The 20,802-nt window shown below is 54.5% G+C and overlaps 2 protein-coding genes across 5 annotated transcripts in view; one reads left to right on the top strand and one right to left on the bottom strand.

Annotated features, from left to right (window-relative positions):
* CC2D1A (coiled-coil and C2 domain containing 1A) overlaps positions 1-2,964 on the bottom strand; it is a 17,308-nt gene extending 14,344 nt beyond the window's left edge. For all 4 annotated transcript variants that reach the window (XM_012641476.1, XM_012641477.1, XM_012641478.1 and 1 more), the window contains exons 1-2: positions 2,615-2,964; positions 1,169-1,304 (exon numbers count right to left, since the gene is read on the bottom strand). In XM_012641476.1, the coding sequence (XP_012496930.1) occupies positions 1,169-1,304; positions 2,615-2,674 (196 nt within the window). In that variant the 5' untranslated portion in view covers positions 2,675-2,964. The remainder of the gene's footprint in view (positions 1-1,168; positions 1,305-2,614) is intronic.
* Positions 2,965-3,937: 973 nt separating this feature from the next.
* Positions 3,938-19,480, top strand: LOC105807800 (chromosome unknown open reading frame, human C19orf57). Its single transcript, XM_012641259.1, has 7 exons — positions 3,938-3,968; positions 7,853-8,027; positions 10,237-10,315; positions 10,573-10,677; positions 12,835-14,130; positions 17,405-17,499; positions 19,330-19,480. The coding sequence occupies exons 1-7, from the start codon at positions 3,938-3,940 to the stop codon at positions 19,478-19,480; spliced, it is 1,932 nt and encodes a 643-aa protein (XP_012496713.1).
* Positions 19,481-20,802: the final 1,322 nt, after the last annotated feature.

Here is a 20,802-nt window from a genome sequence, read left to right as displayed (position 1 = left end):
TATATTTTTAGTTGTCCAATTAATTTCTTTCTATTTTTAGTAGAGACGGGGGTCTCGCTCTTGCTCAGGCTGGTTTCGAACTCCTGAGCTCAAACGATCCGCCCGCCTCGGCCTCCCAGAGAGCTAGGATTACAGGCGTGAGCCACTGCACCCGGCCTGTTAACTCATTAACTTTGAACGCTCAGCCAACAGTTCAATAACTCACGCCTGAACGAAGCTTCTCTAACACTCACATTTTCTGTGTAAGGCACATTGCAGCCTCTGGCGCTTAGGCACACTAGACAGCCCTTCTGTGTTATGCCTAGAGCCGCGAACAGCAAAATTAACAACGAAAAGCCCCCAAATGAGAAAAATATGGCACTGAACAGACTCCCAAAGGGACCCTTGTTTACAGTATGAAAGCTGAAAGGACAAGGCGGAGCATGGCGAGCGTTGTTCCACTTCATGTGTCAGGCAACTCGAACTTTTCACTGTTCTTCGTGCATCCATGAATGACCATGAAAGGGGTGTGTGATTATTGATTTTGGGCTTACAAACAAATTTGAGGGAGTCGTGAATTCACAAAGATGAAATCCACCAACAATCAGGATTGGCTGTATTCGCTAAAATGTTTAAAGTTTCCATTTGCCCTCTGGGCTCCAGTTCTATTTGATCCCTTCAGGGTCCTGTATCCCCTGCCATCTGCCCCAGGGCCTTTGTACCTGCTGTGACCCCTCCCGGAAGTGCTCCCTACCTCTTCACCTGGCTCTCTCCATGGTGGGTAGTTCCTTTAGCAATCCCACAGCCACTAACAGGTCTCTCCCTACATCCCAGACCTGATCATGGGACAGCGGGTTGGACTGATAAGGATGTGGTCTTATGTGTCAGGTGGCCCTGTGTGAACTACTTATGGACCCTAGAAGATTAACTCCTGTCATGTAACCACAGTTATTGTTCCCACTTTATAGATGGGGAAACTGAGGCCAACACAGCCAATAAGTGGCACAGCTGGGGTTCAAACCCCCATCTGGGTCCAGAGTTGATCACTTACCCTCTTTCTTACCTAGTCCGTGGGGTCCCAGAGGGCAGGGGTCTTATCTGTCTTATTTTCCCCATCTGCCCAGCGCCCAGCTCTGAGTTCAGCCCGCAGCAGGAGATAAAGCGTTCAGAGGTATATTAACCATCTTACCTTTGCCTTTAAGCTTCTCCAGGGCTGGGGGCTGGCCCCCCACCAAGGCCAAGAACTCAGCCTCCAGTTCCTCATCGTTAACGCCATCCTCAGGGATCATCAGGCCATCTGGGGAGAGGTCAACCAGCAGGCCCAGCTGGGGGAACAGCGAGGGTCCAGTCAGACCTGGGGATGCACCGCTAGGCCGGAGGCAGCCATGAGATGGACCCAGAGCCTCCTTGGGAGGAAGGAACCAAGGTCTCCTGGGGAAAGCCGTTTCCTGGGGGAGCGCCAGGAAGCTGGAACAAGCCCAGAACAGGTGTCCCAAGATGGGCCAGGCCTTCTGGCACAGATCAACATGGGGCAAAGGGCAGACAGAGAGACCCAGCTCCCTGCTCTGAGTCCACACCTGTGATGTGCTGCTAGCCAAGTTCACCGGGAGAAGCAGGCCCCACACCCTGCCAAAGCAAAGCTGCTCTGCACACCTGGGCTCTTCCTTCCAGCCTCCTCGTGCAGGAAGGCTGGAACATTAAGAACAATTAGAGGCCCTGACAACAACGAAGAAGCCAAATGTGGGGTCTCTGCCCTGCAGACCTGTCTTTCTGTTTTGGTTAGTGACCAATCATGATGCGGTACTATTACGTTGAACTGTATGAAGTTGTCCTTCCTTTGGTCAAAAATGGCCAAATATTGGCAATTATGTATGATTCCACCTAACAGTAATAATGATGACATTTATGGAGTGCTATATGTTCTAGCACTTTCTATATACTATCTCAATGCATCTTCACAACTGTCCTGGCATGTGGGGGTCTCTAAGAGGTATCCACTTTACAGATGAGAAAACTGAGGCTCAGAGCTGTGAAGTCAAGTGTCCAAGTGCAGAGGCCAGGAGGGAATTTCAAGTCAGCCAGACTTGAACATCTGAACACTAAGCTATGCCCTGGGCTCCTTCCATCAAAGCTGAGAAAAATCAAACTCCCCGCATGCCTGGGGCAGAGGAGTTGGGAGAGTAAGAAGGGGCCCAGCCACGGTCCTGTGGGCTTATGGCTGTAGCTCAGGATTTGCATTTAGATCTGGGCAAGCTGTTAATCCCTATGACCTTGGGCAGATGTCGTCACCTCTCTGAGCCTCAGTGTCCCCGTATGTACAATGGGAAGAAAAGGAGTCTGACATGGCCGGACTGGTGCAAGGGTTTGGCAAGCCAGGTCCGAGCACTGATCCTCCCCTCCCCGACTGGAGCTGCTGTGGCAACAGGTGGCCTCGAGCCCGGGGCAGGACGCCAGGTGCTGGGGGGGCCGAGGCCAGCAGGCCGCACACTGGGGGCGGTGCCTCATCTGGGGGGCGGGGACCGGGAGTCGCTTGGCGGGGCGGAGATCGGACTTCCCTTTGGGGGGGCCCTGCCCCCAGCGTGTGACGAGGGTAGGGAGGGATCCCCCTCGTTGGGACCGTGAAGCGCAGACTCACCTGGCGGGCGGCGGCGGCGCCTCGGCCCGGGGGTCCCGGGGGTCCCTTCCTCCTGTGCATCTTCCAGGCTTGATGCCCGGACCACTGGCCCCGGCGCCCGGCCTTCCCCTGCCTCCTCCCTCGGGGCCTACCGTCACGCACACGCCCTTCCTAAGCCCTGCGCCCCTCTTCGGCGCCTCGCGACCGGCGACCCCGTGTCCTAGCTTCCCGGGTTGGTCGCCCTACTTCCGCCTCGGCCTTCGGTCGCCTCAGCACCTGAACGCGGCCACTGGACTAGCCGAGGCCGCCGCATCGAAACTACAAATCCCGGCAGGCAGTGCGCGGACGCGCATGCGCCTGGCGGGGCGGTGGCGCGGGATGCGCGGAGGAGAGGGGCGGGGCGTGCGCGGGTGTGAGCGGCGGCACTAGCATCGCGCATGCGCGGGGCGTGGCCTCGCGAGGCGCGGGAAAGAGGTGGAGCGCTCGCAGGTGTGAGGGGCGGTGGTCGCCGTGTGGTTAGCTACGCGCAGCGGTCTCTTAAGGGCTCCGGGCTCACCTGGGCTCCCGGTGTGAGAACTCCTCACTTTTCGGTTGCCAGGGTGGTGTTAGTCGGCAGCTGGTCTCCAGGAGCCGGCTCCACAGCGCCCAGGCCTCGGGCCTCCTTCACCTCCTGACGCTTGGCCTGGGCTTCCGCGAGGACCAACTTGGCCTTTTATTTTTTCAAGAAAGTGTAACGCAGATAATTCAAGCGACTTATCCCCCAACAGGCCCAGGCAGACTTTGTTCCTGATAAGGATAGGGAGACTTCAACGACTTCTGTGGCCCAGGTCGGTTTGGGCTTGCCTGGCCCCCAAGGCTGGAAGAAATCGGCTTGTGGCGACTCCTGCCCCTCCAAGGCCCTGGCTGTCCCTGGAAGGGCCCCAAGTGGCCCCTCTAAAGACCCCAGATAACCTTGAAGGGCCCCAGATGGCCCCTGGAAAGACCTCAAGTGTCCCTGGAAGGGCCCCAGGTACCCCAGCCTGGAATAGAGAGGCTTCAACCCAGGGACCAGAGCCGGGGTCCCCAGGGCTTCCCATGGAGGACTCGTCTGGGCCCATGTACCTCTTGGACCCTGGACCCCTCTTTGCAACGTGGAGGAGGTGTGAATTCCTACCTGGCCGTGGCCCAAGGGGCTCTGATCCTGTGTCCCACCCTGTGTCCTGTTGGGGCTGGGGCAGCCAGATGGGCTGAGGTGGAGGTGGGGGGTAGCCTCTGCCCTCAGCTAAGGCCACTGGATAGGGACAGGGACTGCTTATAATGATGGGAAATTCTGCTTGTTTTCAGATTTCTCAAGGGACAGATAAAATGAGTAAGAGGAAGAAGCTTCGGACCTCAGGTATTTTGTTCATTCAAGTTGACATTTATTGATGGGTGCTTGTGCTTATAGGAGGAATATGGGTTTATTTATTGCAGAAATGGCTAACATGATGCCCCAAGCTCCTTAAAAGAAAACAAAGATTTAATACACGCTAGAAAGAAAAATAGAAATTACAGAGAAGAGCATACAGGAAAAAATAAAAATTTTTCTGGAGCTTCCACCAGTCCCTGGTGGGGTCCCCCAGCTTAGAGAAGGCCCCCTAGGCTTCAGAGCAGGGACACAGTGCAAGATGACCCCTGAATAGAGTTCGATGTGCTACAAGTAGAGTTTGATGTGATTGTTTCACTCTGGGGTCCAAACCCTGGGTTCATCCCAGCTCTCCTGCTCACTGTGTGATAGTGGATGACTTACTCTGTGCCTCAGTTTCCCCCTTTTATATATTGGGGATAATACAAGCAGCTACCCTTTCCTTTAGAACAGTAGTTCTCAATCGGGTGGGAGGGGTGGTTTGCCCCCTAGGGAACAGTTGGCAATGTTTAGTGACATTTTCGGTTTTTACAACTGGTGTGTGTGTGTGTGTTGTGGGGGGGTGACGCTGGCATCTAGTGGGTTGAGGCTGGGGGTGCTGCTCAAAATCCTACAATGCACAGGATGGCCCTGACCACAGAGAATGATCCAGCCCCGAATGTCTACAGTGCCAAGGTTGCGAACCCTGTCCTAGAGCTCCCGTGTGGATTAGTGTATGTAAAACACCAAGAACAGACCAGAGGTAGTGCCCAAATGTATGCTGCAGTTAACGATCATCCTTCCAGACATTTAAAAAAAACTTTTCATTTTGGAATAACTCGAGACTTACAGAAAAATTGCAAAAATAGTTCAGAGTTCTAGCTACCTTTCCTCCAGCCTTCCGCTAATGTTAACATCTAGCACAACCATAGGACGATGATTAACTGTAATAAAGTATGAAAAACAAGACTCTAATCTCAATACAGTACTTGTTCCCAGAATTCTTCTGTGTATACACAAATATGGTTTTAGTGGAAAATAGAATCATCCCATAGCAACCTCCATTTTTCACTTTGAAGTAGAGTGTAACCATCTTGTGAATAAGCCTATAGAATTTCCTCATCTGAAAAGAAAAACACCCAACAATACATAGTATGGCTCCATTTCCCTGTCATTGTCTTAAGGTAACTTCTTAAAAATTTAAAAACGATTTTTTAACTTAGTCAGTGATGAATTTTCTCCCCCAAGATGTGGGACAGAAAAATTATCAACAGATTGGAAATGTTTTGTGCAGAGATGAACAACAGGCTGCTTGGAGGCACAGGAATTTCTCTGACCTTGGAGAGGGAAACTGGGGAGATCCAGGCCCACCCACGGCAGGTCATTTGGGGCCTCTCTTGGCAGTGGACTCGCCAGCTCTGTGGACCTCTGGGCTGGCCCTGGACAGCTCTTTCTGTGTGTCCTGGGTGGGGTGGGGAGAGAGGAAGAAGGTTCTGGCAGGTGGTGAAAGAGTCCATTTCCCCCTCCAATCTCTTCAGCCTGTGGTGTCGAACACAAGGTTCTGCCTCATTTTTTCTTAAATTAGTCCCATGGGGACAGATCACAGGAAGGAAATAGGAGGCTCTTTGCTTCTGTTGATATTTTTGCCTTTTATTTGGTACAAATGTCCATCGGATCAGCCAAGTGAGCAAGTGTTTGGGAATCTTAAAAAACCAAATAAACAAAGCCACTATAATTTGCCTTTTCTGGCAGACCAGAGGGTGGGAATGTGTTTGTGCAAGCAACATCCATCGGAGCCTTACTCAGGGCGCAGGGCTCGCTGGCGTAGGCACTTAGGGGGGCCAGGGCAGGGGTGAGGGTGAGCTCAAGGGGTACAGCAGACTCAGCTCCTGCCCTGGGGACCCTCAAGATATAGTCAGGGGGAAAAGGAAAATGCTTCTCACAGAGAGTTAATCAAATACACAGCAGTGGGATAAGGTTCTCAATGGGCACACACACCCTGTAACTGAGTTAGAAGAAATTACAGGAAAATCACTGTGGTTTAGTGGAGCACAAATGGCTGAGTGAGGACGCAGGACAGCAATTGATGTTGCTAGCAATTGATGTTGGGGCAGGGGGACTCATTCAGGGGGTTTACTTCGAGGTGTGTAGGTATGTACAGAGCTGGGGTTAGAAAGAGTCCAAAGTCTGCCTAGTTTTTTTTCCTTTTTTTTTTTTTTTCTCTCTAAGAGATGAGATCTCACTCTGTCACCGAGGCTGGAGTGCAGTGGTGCAGTCATAGTTCACTGCAGCCTCCAGTTCCTAAGCTCAAGTGATCCTCCTAGCCTCAGCCTCCCAAGTAACTAGGAGTACAGGTGTGCACCACCAAGCCTAGTTATTTTTGTAGAGATGGGATCTCGCTATGATACCCAGGCTGATCTCGAACTCCTGGCCTCAAACCGTCCTCCTTCCTCAACCTCCTGAGTAGCTGGGATTACAGATGTGCAACAACATGCCTGGCTATTGGTTTGACTTTTTTTTTTTGTTTGTTCTCACTGCCTGGTCAGAAGCCCAGTACATAGAAGGTGTTTGGTAAATGCTCAAGTACTCTTAAGTGTGCCGCCTCTGGAGGTGGCCTGGGGCCCAGTCTTGGTTCCTTGGCCTGCATATGCCTCAGTTTTTCCATCTGTAAGGCAGGCATAACAGCAGTACCCCACCTCAAAACTTTATTGTAATACACACAAGTTCTTAGGATGGTGTCTAGCATGGAACTCATTAGGATCAACCGTTATCATTTGCTCATTGAATACATGATTAAGTTGGGGCCAGGTTTGGAGAGATCTTACAAGCCAGCCACTATTGGCAGTTTCTATGTAAGGGAGTTTCCTTCATTCCACAAATAGATAACAATAAGCACCTTTAGCCTCTCAAGTCCAAGAAAAAGACATACCCCAGTTGCTTTCAGTGATGGGGAAGGCAGGACAGAGGGGGAAGGCAGGGCAGAGATGCAAGGGACCAAGAAGTAGCCAAGACATCGCCTCTTTAGCGCCTGGTGACTCTAGGTCCCAGTTTTTCCAGGATGGTTATTCTGCAGGTGTTGCGGAAAACTAGAGTGGCATGTAATTTAGACTTGCCTGCACCTGGTAATGTGCATTTTCTACATGCGTTTATTCAGTCATCTGCTAAGTACGTATTGAGCACCGACAGTGTACTAGATGTTCCTCTAGGTACTTGGGACCCAGCAGAGAGTGAGACAGTTGAGGCCCCTCCTCACGTGCAGCCCGGTTATAGTGGAGGGGGCGGGGGAAGGAGAGGACCCAGTACAAGGGACACTTGCATAAAAGCCGAGAAGTGACTACGAGAGACCCGTGGGCCAGAAAAGAGGTGCTCAGTGGAGAAGTCAGGGAAGGCACCTGTGCAGGGCCATTCGAGCCAAGACCCACCACACATCTCTTGCCACTTCCCCAGAGAGAGTCTGCTGAACTGGGTTGTCCCATGTAGTTTGGAGCCAGGCCACACCACCTCAGGAGTCAGCTTGGTCAAGGCCAGTCCATAGATAAAAAAGCCCCAGCTACTCGGGAGGCTGAGGCAGGAGGATCGCTTGAGCCCAGGAGTCTGAGGCTGCAGTGAGCTATGATTGCACCACTGCACCAGCCTGGGTGACAGAGCGAGACCCTGTCTGTAAAAAAAAAGGCCCTTAAGTCCCATGGCCATGTAAAGTTGTAGGTCCCACCTCTCGGATGCGGTTCTATCCCATCTTTTGCTCACCTGGTGCAACAGAGCAGGAGTTTATGCCCTTGGAATAAGCTTGCCCACTTATGGCGCAGCAATGGCCTTGCCAAGTTTGGTCGCCAGCCATGGCAGTGCATGCTCCCAGTGCCTGCCACCCTTTCATCTCCCTCCTGTCTCTAAACCAGGAGAAGGAATCCGTCCTGCAAAACCTCCAAAGAACCCAAGGCTAGGAGACTCTGATGGGGGCCCCCAGAGTTCCAAGTCGGACCATTTGCGTCACCTTGAAGAGCCAGAAGGCAAGCTGGGACCTGCTTCCTCTATACAGCACAGCAGGGAGGAACCGGGACAGGCGGTCCCCAGGTAGGTGGCTCAGAACATTCCAGCAGGCCTCCTCACTGATACACACAGCCGCCCAGTGACCAGGGATGCAGTGGGAAGTGAACCAACATGACCCATCCAGTGCTGTGAGCTCCCCCCTCCCCGGAGCTCAGGGCCCTCAGATCTTGCTCTCTTAGCTTTCCTCGCTGGTGGAGAAAGGTTGTCATTTTAACCATGGGCAAAGATAACACTGAATTGTTCAAGGTTACAGAATGAAACTTGTAATCTGTCTGCTGGTCAAATCTGTGTTTCTTCTACCTTCCTCCTCCTCCTTAACCAAGAAGGGATGGAAGGAGTCACTGGTCTGTGAAATAATAACCAATAAAAAAGAGAAACGATGAGTATGTAACAGGCAGTGTGCTCCTAAGCACTTTACAGGCAGCAGCTGTGAAATATGTTTTTTTAATCCCCAGTTTACAGGTGAGGACCCTGAGGGCTTAGAGAGATGGAATGACTTGCCCAAGGCCTCTGGGCTGGTGAGGGCAGGCTGGGATTCTGGCTGCGTCCATTTCCGGTGCTCTTAACTGCTACAGATTCTTGGGTTCCTCATTTCTTTCGTCAAATATGTAATTAAGCCTGGTGGGGAGGAAAGAAAGACCTCGAGAATGATTAGTCTGTCCACAGTGGTTAAATCATATACGTGTAACTATGGGAAAGTAGGAAGAGTTGTCTGGAGTTAGAAGAAGCAAGATTCCTGCTAGCTTAAGTCTTCAGAGAAGGCATTGTGGATTGGACTACCAAATTTCCTCAGGAAAAAAATTGAGACACCTGGTTCGACCAACAGAACTGTTTTCTGGGGGGAGTGTGTGCATATGTCTGTCTGATCTTAGGTCATGACAATGTTAGGACTAATGACTGGATCACAAGGCCACAAACACTCAGGACCTTTGGCAGCCCTGCTGTGTGAGCCGTGTGAAGAGAGGCTGTGTGTCACACCTAAGCCATCCTCTGAAACAAACGTGACAGTGTCACTGTGCTCCTCTCTCTTGGATAGGCCATTGGGCTGTCATGGTCATGGCTGCTGCCCACCCAGCCTTGTAAGTCCACGAGAATGGTGAATTCTGTGGATTCCCACCCTTTCTTTGTTCGTTTGTTTTTTAAACATTGCATTAAGAAATACCATGTACACAGAAAAGGGGAAAAAACATAAAGCAAACAGAGATATTTAAAGATATTTAAATATTTAAAGAGATATTTAAACTTAAGATATTTATGTTGGAAAATGAAATCTTGCCAGCGCCCCAGAAACTGCCCTGATGACCCACCCCAATTTTAAATTTTCCAACCGACTCTTCCTATCGATGTCTAGACTTTGCCCACCTTTGTAACCTCCCTGGAACAATTCAGGCCCATTAGGGTATCTTCATGCTCTTCTGAGCTCCACTTCCAAAGTCGAATTTACCTGAAATTTTAGTTCCAGATATTAATCCTTTTTTTTTAACAAAATATACATGTTTATTTAGATATAACCCTGTCTGACCAGTTTTTTTAGACGTTGTATTTTTTTTTCTTTTTTTTGAGACGGTGTCTTGCTCTGTTGCCCAGGCTGGAGTGCAGTTGGCATCATCATAGCTCACTGCAGCCTCCAATTCCTGGGCTCTGGCGATTCTCCTGCCTTAGCCTTCTGAGTAGCTGGGACTACAGGTGCTGGCCAATATCGTATTTCTTGTATTCACAACTTCCTTTCTCTACAGTGTGCAATGTTGGGGGCTAGAGTGGCTGTCCAAATGACAGTCCCCATTCTTGGCAGGGTGCAGTAGCTCATTCCTGTAATCCCAGCACTTTGGAGGCGGGAGGAGGGTCACTTGGGTCCAGGAGTTCGAGGCTGCAGTGAGCTATGATCATGCTACTGCACTCCAGCCTGGGTGACAGAGAGAGGGACCCTGTCTCTTTAAAAAAAAAAAAAAAGAATCTCTGTTTTTATGTAAGGAGCCAATTCCTGGGATTTTAAAAGTGCTGCCAGATTAGGTCCTTTGATGTTACACTCTGCACCCTCCTTGGCAGTTGAATGTGATCAGGCCACTGCCCCTCCTCCATCCCACCCTTTTGAAGTAGGTCTTCCAGGACCTCCCATCTAGGAGCCTCTTAGCACCCACTTCCTCGTGGAGTTTATTTTCTGTTTGTATTAATATGTGAGTTGACAGCCTAGGAGGACTTCAGATGCCCCTCAGTTTTGTCTCTGTACACACAGCTCCCCTGATGAGGAAACAGGAGCTCCGTGCAGGCTCCTCAGGCCACCAGAGGAGCCACCTGCCCTCCCTCCTTCCCAGGTGAGCCTATTCTGTGGCCTCGTGGATGTGTGAGAGACGCTGCCTTCCTTAAGCTCAGGTTCTGTGTCTCTGTTCGTCCTCTAGAGCTGCTCATGGCCTACGGGGGCTGGAGGGAATGTGCATGGGGGCCGGAGGGCAAGGACCGAGTTCTTTCAAGGCCAAGAGCAAGGAACCGGTTTGGGGTTGTTTTTTTCCTGAGACGTCATTCCTCTCTTATCTTTATTGCTGCTTTGTTCTCGTTGTATCCGGTTTAACAGAACTCAGTTGGGAGGTTTGTTCCCCAGTTTTCAAACCCCAGGAAGACAGTGGCAAGAAAAGCAGAGACCAGGGAAGAGGACCTCGGGAGTGGGGCCTTCAGCCTGGTAAGGCCCTGAAACCTGACCGCCGGAGAGCCCTGCACACATGCAGCCTCGTTGAACCTTGGTTTTCTTTGGCCATGGCTAGGCCTGCCCCTCCCCACCTGTAATTTTCAGAACATGGCAGCTACAGTTGGCTCGTTGGGTGCGCACCTGCCTTGGTGGTGGGAGCTCACGGGCCTGCTGGAAGCATTCAGGACAGCTGCACCTGCGCTGCCGGGTCGAGGCCAGAGCCCTCTTCCCCAGGTTGCATGGAAATAGTAGATCTCAGAGAGGCATTGTGTGCCAATTAAAGATAATAATTTTTTTGGAAAAGGCAGCCCACATTCTATCCCTGATCCCCTCTGTTTCTCAGGGGCTTTTATGCAAGTCGGAGCGCCCTTACAGCTCTCTTTTCCTTCCCATCATGAGTTCTGGGGGAACTCATGATGAGCCTCTGGCAACATACGCCCCTAAAAAAAGGTGGTGAACATTGACAGCAGCTGTTGTTGCCATCACCCCGAACTGGGAACACCCCAGATACCCTTTGACGGGTTCAAGAAACCATGATCCAACCACTGGGAAACAAGACTGAGCAATCAAAAGGAATAAACTCTAGTTAGTGATGCACGTGACAATGCGGGTGGATCTCCCGGGCATCATGCATAGTGGGAAAAGCCAGTCCCAAAAGGCTACCTACCATAGGATCCCATTTACATAACGTTATTGAAGTGACAAAATTAAAGAGATGGAGGACAGATTCGTGGTAGCCAGGGGTTGGGGACAGGGTGGGTGGGGCGTGGGAGTTGGATGCAGCTGGAAAGAGCAGCCGGTATAAAAGGATCCTTGTAGTGTTAGAACCGTGCAGTTCTTGACTGGGGCGGTGGCTACGCAAATACGCCAACCTGCACAGGTAACAGAACTGCGAGGAACTTAATACACATCCTCAAACGAGTACACGTCCGAATGGGAAGATCTGAATAAGGCCAGTGCATCTTACCACCGTCAATATCCCGCTCATGATACCGTGTTTGAATTACACAAGAGGTTACCACTGGGGAAACTGGGTAAAAGACACGAAGGATCTTTGTGTATTACTTCTTACAGCTGCATGTGAATTTACAATGATCTCATAAATTTAACAGTTTTATTGAAAACAAGGAGGGGCATTAACGTCACTGTGGATTGAAGATGTATGATAAGGGCTGTTTGTAACTCAGCAGGCTATTAGGTACATTTCATGTTAGGTGTATTTTACCACAATGTTTTTATTATTATTATTATTTTCCAAAGACAGAGTCTCACTGTGTTGCCCAGGCTGGAGCGCGGTGGCAAGATCATAGCTCACTGCAGCCTCGAATTCCTGGACTCAGGTGATCCTCCTGCCTCAGCTTCCTGAATAGCTGGGACTATAGCCATGCACCACCACGCTTAGCTAGTTTTTCTTTTCTTTTTTTTAAATAGAGATGGGTCTCGCTATGTTGCCCAGGCTGGTCTCAAACTCCTGGCCCTAAGCAATCTGCCTACCTCAAGTTCCCAAAGTGCTGGGATTATAGGCGTGAGCCATTGTGCCTGGCCAAGTGAGTTAAAAAGAAAAATTATGGTAAACTAGCCTGGGCACCATAGCGAGACCCCCATCTCCACACAAAAAAAATTAAAAGCCAGGGCAGCTGAGGCGAGAGGATTGCTTAAGCCCAAGACTTTGAGGCCGCAATGAGTTACAATGACACCACTGCACTCTAGCCCAGGCAACAGAGTGAGACCTTGTTTCAAAAGAAAAAAAAAGTTAAGATGGCAAATTTTATGTGTTTTTTTACCATAGTTAAAAAAAAAAAAAAAAGAAAAACCAGTACAGAGAGAGGCTCCAATGTTCCCTCTCCCAGCTTCCTGCAATGGTAACGCCTCCCGTGACTACAGCCCCTCATCAAACCCAGGCAGTTGACATTGGTGCAATGTGCATGCCACCTTGGTTTTTATACCCCTGACCCTCCCAAGTGCCCAGTGCTGGCAGGGAGAAGAACCTGGTGGAAGGAGAGGTTTCCGTACTGGTACTGATGCCTATTTTGGTGCTCAACGGTCGGTGCCAGCATCTGAGTCTTTAGACAGGGGCAATAATGACTAGAAAATTCTTCAGCGTGCTTGATGATTGAAGGTCCCCAGGGCTGAGTCTTTTTGTCTCCACAGGAAACGCCTCCAGAGCCTAGTGCCTGGCAGGCAGGAAGCCGGCAGCGGGAGGAGTCCCTGGGGCTCACTGTCCAGGAGGGCAGGGACCCGATGCAGGCAGATGGCGCCTGTCCTGAGCAGAGCAGCCAGGACCCCGCGAACCCCCTGCCCAGCCGTGGGGATGCTCAACCCAAGGCCTCTCCAGAAGGTGGGGCAGGGCCTGCTGCCCCACAGATGGCCAGCCAGGACCACCTGTTGGAACCTGGGACCAACATGCTGCTTGGCGGAAACTCGGGGAACAGCGGCCCTGAGACAGAGAAGGCCTGGGTTCCAAGCAGTGGTGGCCAGAAAGGGCACCTACTGAGCAGCGATGCTGGAGGGAAGGAGCCAGACGGAGGAGCCCCCCAGAGGGGAGGTGCCCAAAGGGGGGCAGAGGCTGACCTGCCTGGAGGGTCCCAGGAGGAAGGAGATGGTGTCCTCAGCGCCCCAGCATCAGCTTCTCCCTCAGACCCTGCTCGGGGACTGGGCCCTGCCACTTGGTGCCCAGAGCCCAGGTTTGCGGCCCAGGATCTCCCTGACCCGTGGCAGACACCCCATGGGACTGGCAGGGTTGCAGAGCAGAGCCGCAGCAGCCCGGGATGCTCCTCCCTGGGGGAGGTTGTCAGTGCAGACCTGAGCATGGACCCCCCAGAGGTGGAACAGAGGGTCCTAGAGGTGGCCGGGCTGGATGAGCAGGCCGACGCCAGGTCTCCTGCCTCTCCCGGGGGGAAGGTCCCTGACGGAGGCCACAGGATGGTCCTGCCAGGCTGCACACCCCTCACCGGGGACACCTCAAGAGGCAGAGGGGAGGTGGGGCAGGAAGACAAGCCCCCTGGCGACATCCTGGTGGGCCCTGCGACCTCCCTGGCTCTGGTTCCTGGGAACCAAGAGCCCACAATGGGTGCTGGAGATTCTGGCCATCTAGCCCCAGATACAGGTCCAGGTGTCAGTCAGAAACAGGTGCCAGGCCCTGACCAAGAGGCAGCTGAGTTAGGTAGCTGGAGCCACGAACAAGACCCCAAGGGGCCCAGTGTGTCCCTCCAAGCCTCTGGTCCGCTGGAGCACAAAGAAGCGGCGGATGGCCCTCGGGAGACCCGGGCCCGCCAGGACAGTCCAGACACCCCTGTGGACCCAGGGGCACTGCAGCCCGACCATCCTCCTCATCCTGCAGACCAGGCCACCTGGGGGGGCTCCTTAGCCGTGGAGCTCGACTTCTTGCCGGACAGCCAGATACAGGAGGCACTAGACGCCTCCGACTTTGAATCCCCGCCTGAGCAGGTAAGAGCTGCTCTGAGTTACAGACTGGCCCAGGGCAGGCACCGAATAGCTGAGAGCCCTCTCCCCAAACCGCCCAGCGGTGGAGGGAAGGTGGGGTTTGTAGGGTCCCATGTACACAGCAAACTCGGAGTTGTCGGGGTCGAAGCTCTGCTGGGCAGGTTTTCCAGAAAGGGCAGACCTGCCTTTCTGCAAGCGGCCTGCCCGTGAGGTTGCTGAGGAGTCCCGGGGTGGTGACACACAGGTACTTTGTCAGCCAGGGCCCTCCTACACTTGAACTGGAGCCCCCAGGGGTGCCAGCCCCTGGCAGCTCCCCCTTCAGCACCTGACGCTGGCCAGAGGCTCCTGAGGGGTATACTGAGGGCGATGGACCCAAAGGGGTGACCCGAATAAGCCAGTTATGCTCTGGTTTCTCTTCAGATTGTATAAATCTTTCGCCTTTTTCCAAATCAGCCAGCGACTTCACAGCTGGGCCTGTGGAGGGGACTTCACTCCCAAGCTGGAAATGAACCTTTGCCTGTCTACTTAGGGTCACTGGGGAGTCCCAGTATGATTCTTTTTCAGACATAGATAAAGAATTCTGTTTTTCTGCTGGAATTTCTAAGAGCCTTGCCTCTGCCCACTGGCAGGCTGCCCGGGTGTTGCCTTCCCTGACTGCAGAACCTGTGGCAGCTACTGGCGTTCACCTGTCGAGGCAGGTGGCAACGTGACCGTGCCACCATTGCCACACCTGAGCCTGGGCTGAGGGCTTTACCATTGGGCCCTGGGAGGTAGGAGGTTCTCTTCCCACACACGGGGTGCGGCAGCGAAGAGGCTGAAAAGAGGCCATGCACCTGGCGGAGGTGAGGCAGGTGGGAGAGCGGGAGGCTGGGTTTGCGCCCAGGTCCGCCCAAGTCTGAAGCCACACCCCAGCTGCCCTGTTCTGGAACACGGCGACCGATCAGCTTTTCCAATGCCAGCCTCTGTTTGTTTGGTTATCTCTGTTGAGATATTAAACAAAATTCATTCAGGCTATGCGCTGTGGCTCCCAGCACTTTGGGAGGCTGAATTAGGAGGATCGCTTAAGGCCAGGAGTTCGAGACCAGCCTGAGCAAGAGTGAGACCCCTGTCTCTACAAAAAATAGAAAAATCAGCCAGGTGTTGTGGTGCATGCCTGTAGTTCCAGCTACTTGGAAGGCTGAGGCAGGAGGGTCACTTGAGCCCAGGAGTTTGAGGTTGTAGTGAGCTATGATGATGCCACTGCACTCCAGCTGGGGCGACAGAGCAAGACGGTCTCAAAAAAATAATTCATTCAGTATATTTCTTGAGAGCCTGCTCTGTGCCAGGTGACAGTAGTGAACAGATCATACGTGTCCCCCTGCCCTGTGGGGTCTGTGGTAACCCCGTTCCTGCCTACATCCCCCAGAACAAGCATTTTGTACCATCTCATTCCGGCAGCTAAAGAGTGTTGTCACAGGACACATTCCCACATGCAAGTGAAGGATTTCATCTGGTGCTCAGCTGAAGAGGCAGCAGCTGTTCCCACTTTGGAGGGGAATGTGGCTGGGTCTGGCTTGTCAAGAGGTGGCTGTGGGTCTCCAAGGCACTGCTTTCCTAAGGGATTTCCAGGGGTCCTTTGTGACCCTCTGCGGTGCCAGCCTGTGCTGTGATTTTTCAGCCCTTCCTGCCACACAGAGGGCACAGTGTCCCCTCTTTGCCATCCTGGGCTCCTTAGGCCCGCCCATTTCAGGTTGTCATCATCACCAGATGAATAAGATCACTGAAAGCAAGCAGTGTGGTTCGGCCACGGTCTAAACACCAGCGCTTGGGAAAGGTAGGAGTTCAGGTCAGGTGCTGGAAACAGGTCAGATTTTATTTTCATCCCTTGAAAAATGCAAATCCCGCACTCGGGGAGAAGAGTTGCCTCCAGTCTCTGGCCTCACAGGAAAGCGGCTAGGAGAGAAGGCTGGGACATGCTTGGGACGTGTGGGGTTGGGCGTGCCCAGGTGGCATCCAGCAGGCGAAGAAGGCAGCCCCTGCAGAACAGGCCGCCAAAGCTTCGAAAAGGTCAAAGAAGTCCGGACTTTGGGGAACCGGGGGCAAACAACCAGCGTCACCGCCTTTCCCCAGCTGGGGGAGGAGGCGCCGCCCTGACACACCACCGATGTCCGGGCGTGTTTGGTTTTGACACTGGGCGTTCCCGAGCAAGTCAGGGCGACCCAGGCAAGGAGCACGTTCCCGTGGGAAGGTTCCGGATGGCCCCTGGCGGGAAGGCAGAGGCACCTGGGAACAGAGCAAAGATTGAGAGGATGGTCACAGCGGCCTCCTGCAGACCTCACCAGGGTCACACGCTGTGTTAGAGGAGGGGACTCGAAAGTTATACAGCAGTGACACAGGTTTCAATCCTCAAACCAGCATCTCCTCACAGGAGAGTTTGGTGTCACCTTCTCATAGCATCTCTGCACCCACCCTCTGGCCAGTGGAACCTGCGCAGGCAGCACACGGACTCATTTAAGAAGCTGAGGCCAGGCGTGGTGGCTCACGCCTCTAATCTGGCACTTTGGGAGGCTGAGGTGGGAGGATTGATTGAGGTCAAGAGTTTAAGATCAGCCTGGACAGCACTGCAAGACCCCACCTCTACAAAATATTTTTAAAAATTAGCCAAGCGTGGTGGTGCCTGCCTGTAGTCCCAGCTACTCAGGAGGCTGAGGCAGGAGGATCGCTTGAGCCCAGGAATTCGAGGCTTCAGTGAGCTGTGATCTTGCCACCAGACTCCATCCTGGGTGACAGAGCAAGACTTCATCTCAAAAAAATGTATATATATTTCCAAGCTGGGTGCTGTGGCTCGTGCCTATAGTCCCAGCTACTCAAGAGGTTGAAGCGGAAGGATCACCTGAGCCCAGGAGTTCAAGGCTGTGGTGAGTTGTGATGACGCCACTGCACCCCAGCCAGGGTGACAGAGAGAGAACCGGTGTCCAAAACAAAACACAAACTTGCAGGAGACTGCAGCAGTGTCAGAGCCAGAGAACTTGGTGGCGCCACCCGCCACACAGCAGCCTGCAGAAGGGTCCGGGCCCAGGAGGAGATACCACAGCCAGGCCCGGCACTGCCACTGCCACGTCCGCTTTCTTTTTGAGGGGGGAGGGTGAGGGCGGCCCCAGCTGGTCGGCCCAGGTGCAGCCATCACGGTTCCCCCTCACCTCCATGTTTCTCCCGCAGAAGTCGGGGTGTGACTTTTGCTTCCCCCTGCAGGGCTTGCCCAGTCGGTGTGCTCACACGTTGTGCTCTCTCTTTCCAGCTGTTTCCTGCGAGGAGCAGGCTGGGCCCTGGCAGGCCTGGCCCCAGCCCATGTACCAATGGAGACCCCACCGAAATGGCCAAGGCCCAGCCAAGGTAGGTGCAGGGTGGGTGGGACACAGCTCCAGGACCCTCACCCGTTTTCCCAAAGAGGGTGATGGACCTCACTGGGCCTTCCTTTCCTCCATCCCATAAGGGAGCTGAGCCCCATCTTTCAAACCGCGGGTGCCCCCTGCTCCCAGACGTGGGAGACCAGCGATCTGCACCCAAAGCAACATCTCCCTCTGGGAGTTCTGGGACGGTGCCCCCAGCCCTGCGGGTGGTTTCAGTGCATGCACGTAGGTCTCTGGGAAGAGGGGCCAGAACTTTCCTGGCGTCTCGGTGGAGGGAAAGGAGACATGGCTCAGAGCCAATGGCATGTTGGTGCCATTCCCAGGGCTGGCACTGGGCAGGGGCTCAAGGGACTCTGACCTGCCCTCGTCTCCTCACCTCCCCAGTTGACTGTCCACCCCAGGAGGGCCACCAGGTGCGCCGTCCCTCCAGCTGCTGTGTGTGTGTGAGAGAGAGAGAGAGAGAGGAGGGCATCTCCTGCTCCGCCCCGCACCATGCCCTCCTCTCGCGTCCTTCCCTAGCCCTGCCCGCGGCCAGCACTGGGCAGGTGTCCTCTCCTATTACCGTGTACTTGAACCTGCCTCTCTGCGCAGGCGGCAGCCTATCCATTATTTATGGCCAAGTTTCTGTTTCTGTCTGGCAAGCGTGGAGGAGGACTTGGGACACAGCCCTTAGCTGTGTGTGGCCCCCCTCCCGCTCCTCTCAGCAGAGGGTGGCCGAGTTCCCACCTCCTGCCCTCGCACACCCGCTGGGACCGGTACCTGCTGTGTTCCTTGCACCCCATACGCAGTCTGCACTTGGACCAGAGGCAGGTTGGTCAAAGTGGCCCCACTATTGTTTGAACAAACAGGAGGGAGATTTCATGTCTGAATCTCCAGCGGCCTCACTGGGTCAATGTGACCCCTTCCCAGGGATGTCTGGAAGCCCCCAGAGAGGGTCCTAGGGTCCAGTTCCATATCCCGAGGGTGAATGAGACTCATAGGGCGCCACAGGCAGGTGCAGGAGGACCCGGGTTTCCCTCCTGACAGCCCTGAGGGCGCCGCCAGGTCTGGGCTGCGGTGGCTTTAGGGAGGGCAACCCCTGCCCAGCCAGGGAGGCCCCCACTCTTCTGTCCGTCCCACATCCGAGGGGGTGCAGAGCCTCAGGAGGGACTGCAGCTGGGCCAGGTGTCCACTGTCACAGCCCCCGGTGCTGTGCGGCAGACAGGCTGTAGGGCGAGGAGCTGGGAGCCGGAGGAGGTGGTGGCAGCAGTCAGAAGTGGTCGGATTGTGAGTAGAGCTCGGGGGCTGGGCTGTCAGGGCTGTGCCGGTGACCAGAGAAGGGCAGGCTGGACATGTGGAACAGAAGATGGCCCGAGGCCCAGGGAAGGCCCTGCCCCTCGACTTCCTTCTCTTCCCGCCAGGACGAGTGTGGGGATCCAGGCCCTTGAGGCCTCCGGGATGGAGGATGCCACAGACGTCGTGCGTGGCCTCGTTGTTGAGCTGTCCAACCTGAAGTAAGAGCTGGGCTGGACCCACAGGGGATGGGCGGAGGGGACAGGGCCGCAGGAGGGCCCGGTGGGGCAGGGAGAGACTGAGGTGCAAACCCCAAGGTGGGCGGTGAGGGCTGGGCCTCCACTGCAGCTGCGCCCTTGTGCGTAGACCTTCAGCGCAGAGCTGTTAGGGTGGGCAGAGGGGCCGTCCCAGCCTGGTCTGCAAGGGGCCAATTCTGGCCGTGTGCACGCGCGCGAGCAGCCCGGACCTGCTCGCTGTGAGGCGCGGTCTCCTCTGTTGCCTGCGGACGAGCCCCTCACAGCCCTGCCCGTTTCTGCTGCAGCCGGCTGATCATGAGTGCCCACCGCGACCTAGAAGTCTTCAAGCGCCTGGGCTACCGCAAGGCAAAGCTGGCAGGGAAAGCCCCCCTGCCCTACTCCTCCAAGGGGGCTGGGAATGTGCCCCGGGGGGAGCAACCCTGGAGGGACTTGTAGGCTGCTTCCCAGGGGACTGGACAGCGAGGCGTCTGTGTGTGTGTGTGTGTGTGTGTGTGTGTGTGTGTGTGTGTGTACGCACGCGAATGTTTCCTCTGCACCCCAGCCCATGCCCATGCCCATGCCCATGCCCGTGCCTGTGCAGGCCACCTGGTGTTTTGTTTCCCCTCCAAGATGCTCCAGGGGGTCCTAGTGGCCCGGTAAGCTCCCCTCAGCCAACGTGGCAGTCAGCCTTGCACGAGCTACACACACAGGAGGCCCTGGGGTCCTGCCCCCGCCAGCCTGGCACAGGGGGAGGGAGCCTGTGTCCCCCACAGCTGCAGCCGCTCCAGGCAGCCCCTGAGCTGAGGTTATGGAACGTTCAGAATTTGTGTCTTTCCTAAGTAGAAAAGGGTTCCTTTGTTGTCTTTCTCTCCATTTTCATTTTAGTGCTCCTGGGAAGACCAGTAATAAATGATCTGTCATGAGGCCCCCTGACCTGTTGTTTGGGGTTGGGACATTCGATGTCCCGCCCAGCCTCTCTGACCACTTCTTTCTGCTGGAGTTTCACTCCTCGGCCTCCCTGGGAAGGCCAGTCGGGCGAGTGTCCGTCCAGGAGCAGGCAGCTGTGTCCGCGCACACACTCGAGCACACACCGGGTGTCTGTGGAGCAGCAAGCCCACTGAGACACCGTGGGTGACCACCCAGCTGGAGAGTCTGAGTCCAGCACTCAGATGGCCCGGCCCGACCTCCACGGGACAAGCTGCTTCCAGGCGCCCTGCCAGGAAGGCAGCGATTCTGGGAGATGACACAGCTCTGGGCGCACACGGCGCCAGGTGCCGTCTTCCCCAGCTTTCAGAAACCGCTGTCTCTGTGAAATCGCTCACTGCAAGGCTGACCAGACCCGAGATGTCATTAGTGGCTCTGCCTGTGGCTCCTGCACCTGGCCTCCCACGGCCAAGGCATAGTACCCCCCCATACCCAGGGGACACAGTATAGGACAGCCAGGCAGGCCAGGGCCCCCCACCTGCAAGGCCACGCCCCAGCTGCTCTGACCTATGCAGTTAGCCGTTTGCAGACAGGTGGCAGGGTGTGTCCCACCCAACTTGAGTCACAGACCCTTGGGGCCGCTGGGGTCTTTCTGTGTTTCCTTCCTCCCCTCTCCCCTCCAGGTCTAGGTGGCAGGCCCTCCTCAAGGACTGTTAGCAGCTCCCATCCCCAGGCAGAGGGGACCCATGAAGTCCAATTCCTGTTCCCCTACCCAGCCCTGGGAGGCCGAGTGGGCTGGAGCCCAGCCCCTGGGGCCAGTTTAGGGCATCACCACCCACTGTCCCAGTGGGACA

This window comes from Propithecus coquereli, unplaced genomic scaffold, assembly GCF_000956105.1.
Source record: "Propithecus coquereli isolate 6110/MARCELLA unplaced genomic scaffold, Pcoq_1.0 Scaffold164, whole genome shotgun sequence".
In the NCBI taxonomy this organism is placed as follows: Eukaryota; Metazoa; Chordata; class Mammalia; order Primates; family Indriidae; genus Propithecus; species Propithecus coquereli.
The sequence above is the reverse complement of the archived record's forward strand: the minus strand, read 5'-3'. Positions and strand labels throughout refer to the sequence as shown.